At 46.5% G+C, this 3,303-nt stretch overlaps 1 protein-coding gene across 1 annotated transcript; it reads left to right on the top strand.

Moving 5' to 3' along the window:
- Positions 1-1,608: 1,608 nt before the first annotated feature.
- LOC139367963 (homeobox protein SIX3-like) lies at positions 1,609-3,303 on the top strand. The gene is made up of 4 exons (XM_071106389.1): positions 1,609-1,758; positions 1,834-2,205; positions 2,402-2,565; positions 2,826-3,303. Exons 1-4 carry the CDS (start codon positions 1,630-1,632, stop codon positions 2,956-2,958), a joined length of 798 nt encoding a protein of 265 aa, XP_070962490.1. The 5' UTR covers positions 1,609-1,629; the 3' UTR covers positions 2,959-3,303.

Below are 3,303 nucleotides of genomic sequence, written 5' to 3'. Positions count from 1 at the left end.
TGGGCACACAAGTCAGTTCAACGTTCTATTCCACGTTGGTTCATCGTCATTTCATTTGAAATGACGTGGAAACAACATTGATTCAACCAGTGTGTCAGAGGGAGATGAGATCCACTTTCAATATGAAACCACCTCTGCAGGTTATATGTTTACAATAAAGTGGATCAAGTCCACTTTCAAGTCCACCCATTCCCTGGTGTGTCGACCCTTGTCTGTATGTTCACTTTGTATGATCAGCTACAGTGCATTCAACATAAAGCACACACAGGTGACAGCTGGACAGTACCCAGGGACTGCTTGAATGGATGGCCCATTTAGCCACGTCATTGGAGTGATGGCACTCCATTCAAAAGTAATCCTGTCTAGAATACGAAAGGGACTTGGGTTGATGTTCCTTGTTTAAAGGAGGCCACGCTGCTTGCTTAGCGAGTACCACTTCCTCCTGATTTGGCTCATACCGAGGCTGGAACTCAGGACCTCTGCCTCAGTAGGTAGACCGGGGCGACAGGTAGCCTAGTGGTTAGAGCGTTGGACTAGTAACCGAAAGGTTGCTATATTGTCGTTCTGCCCCTGAACAAGGCAGTTAATCCACTGTTCCCAGGCCATCATTGAAAATAAGAATTTGTTCTAAACTGACTTGCCTAGTTAAATAAAGGGGGGGGGGGGGGAATTAAAAAGCTATTGTTTACCACACTGCTAACCCTACTGCCTAACCTTAACTGAAGACCAAAACGTGATTTTACAATACAGACAAATTTGACTTTGCAGCTGGCCCATCTAGTGGAAATCACTCAGTTCTGCCTCCAGGACAAGATTCTGTCAGCATCTCGGTCATTCTGAATTTGCTGCCCACATTTTTTTCCCCAGCCAACAGGAAAACCACCAGAACGAATGCACTTCCTCCTTTTCAATCTGAGCCATATTGATAGTGCTATGACCCAATGAGAATGGGAGACCACCAGGGGTGAAATTAGTAGGGGTGTGAATGTTTTTGTTTTTAAAGTGAATATCCTGAAATTCTACATCCCCAGTGGCTATTTCACCTATTTCACCTAATTTCACCAACTAGCTACATATATTTTTACCACTTTACACATGTATTTTGGGATTCCACCTCTATAAACATCATTTGCCTGATGACATGCTAGTGGACGAGAGTCTAATTTCTTACAAGCACATTTGTTTCCACATTCTCTCCAAGTTCCCTCTCCTCACTGCTTCTCCTCAATTACCTTTGAACTTTTTAAAATGAAGGGGAGGAGGCATGAGATTAATAAAATAAATCCAATTGAGATTTTACATTGATGTTGTAGAATTCAGAACACTTTTTCTGGATAAACTGTAACCCTTTTTCTAACACTCTCTCCTCTCTTCATCCTCTTCTTCATGTGTGTTTGACCCCCTTCGGAGGGGAAAGGGTCTGTCACTTGCTAGGCTGTGATGGGCATTGCTGCTTTCACAGCCCCGCCCCTTCCAGCAGGGCACCCAATGGAGATGCAGACCTAGGATCCCACCCCGCCCATCAGGTGAGCTATAGAAAGACTCCACCAGACTGTCGCGCTCATAACGGAGCTCATAGCGGACAACTGGCCTTTTCTTCTTTTTTTTTCTTCTCTCTACGCTGACCCGATGGTGTTCAGATCCCCGCTAGAGCTCTTTCCCGCCCATTTCCTCCTGCCCGGCATGCTCTTACCGGAGGAACCCCCTGCTTGCGCACCTGCCTCTGCTCTCCCTGGGCTCCGTTTCTCCGCGGCGCAGGTGTGTGTGTGTTTATTTGTTTGTGATGTGTGTCTTACTTTTGGAGATTACAGTTGTTGTTGTTGTTCTTGTCAGGTGGCCGGTGTGTGTGAGACTTTGGAGGAAACCGGGGACGTCGAGCGGCTCGCGCGGTTTCTGTGGTCCCTGCCGGTGGCCCCAGGTGGCGCGTGCTTCATTACAGAGCATGAGTCCGTCCGGAGGGCGCGTGCCGTGGTCGCCTTTCACACCGGGAACTACCGCGAACTCTACTGCATCCTGGAGAACCACAGCTTTATGCGCCGCGCCTCGCACGGTAAACTACAGGCCATGTGGCTCGAGGCGCACTACCGGGAGGCTGAGAGGCTGCGCGGGCGGTCGTTGGGCCCGGTGGACAAGTACCGTATCAGGAAGAAGTTCCCTTTACCAAGAACCATCTGGGACGGCGAGACAAACACACACTGCTTCAAGGTTGTTTGTTTGTTTTATTGGTGTTTTAATATTTGTTCAGGCTGTGGCTTTTATGGAGTTGTAGTCCAATTCTACACTTTAATTGTTATGGATAGCCTACATTTAATTTAGATTTATTTCCGTATTGTTTGGATTACATTATTATTTGTTTTCCCGTAAATAGCCTACAGTTTATGATGTTGATGATCATTTCCAGGAGCGGACGCGGGGCCTGCTGAGGGAACGGTACCTCAAGGACCCCTACCCAGACCCCGCGAGGAAAAGGGAGCTGGCGCGCGCCACCGGGCTCACTCCAACACAGGTCGGGAACTGGTTCAAGAACCGGAGACAGAGAGACCGCGCAGCCGCCAACAAGAACAGGTTAATACAATACATAAATAAAAGTGATTATATCATCCACAACTTCCGTACATAGACGGGAAATCTGATTCTGCAAAGTGAACCCAAATGGAAAGCCTTGGACTTTACATGAGTTCTGGATAAACATATTGTATGGGACGCACTGATGTGTATAGGACTTTTACCTATTTTGCGCCGCAAATATTTGTGTGTCTGTCTATAAACATTTGGGTGGTGAGCTGTGATCTGGGTAATACAACAATTTGTGTGTTATTTCCCAGGCTCGCGCACCACGGGATGCGACCGGGAGCCATGCTCGCTCTGGCCAGGACAGAATGCAGCCCCACCGGAAGTGCATGCAGCCCGGAGATGATCCTCTCGGTAATGGACAGCGACTCTGACTTTGACATCTGAAACTGCCCATTGATAACGGGATACATGCTACTAAGGGGCTTGGATTTCCCGGAGAATTTATATGGACATATTTATTTTTATGTTATGAGTTTGCTGTCTGAAATAGACCTACATGATATTTACTATGTGCAGAACATACATCTCTCTTTCTCTCTCTCTTCTGATGCTTTTCTGACAATCATGGTGTTTAGTGCACCTTCCTAGTCTTGTCTATCTGTAAATAAATGATTCACCTGATGTCAGGAAAATTGTAGAGATGGTCCTTTGAAGCACTGTAAAGGCCTGTTTGTTGGTTTATAATTGACAAGTATGTACTTTATGAAAATAAATGTGAAGTTGATCATT

This window comes from Oncorhynchus clarkii, chromosome 16 (assembly GCF_045791955.1).
Source record: "Oncorhynchus clarkii lewisi isolate Uvic-CL-2024 chromosome 16, UVic_Ocla_1.0, whole genome shotgun sequence".
Lineage (NCBI taxonomy): Eukaryota > Metazoa > Chordata > Actinopteri > Salmoniformes > Salmonidae > Oncorhynchus > Oncorhynchus clarkii.
The sequence above is the reverse complement of the archived record's forward strand: the minus strand, read 5'-3'. Positions and strand labels throughout refer to the sequence as shown.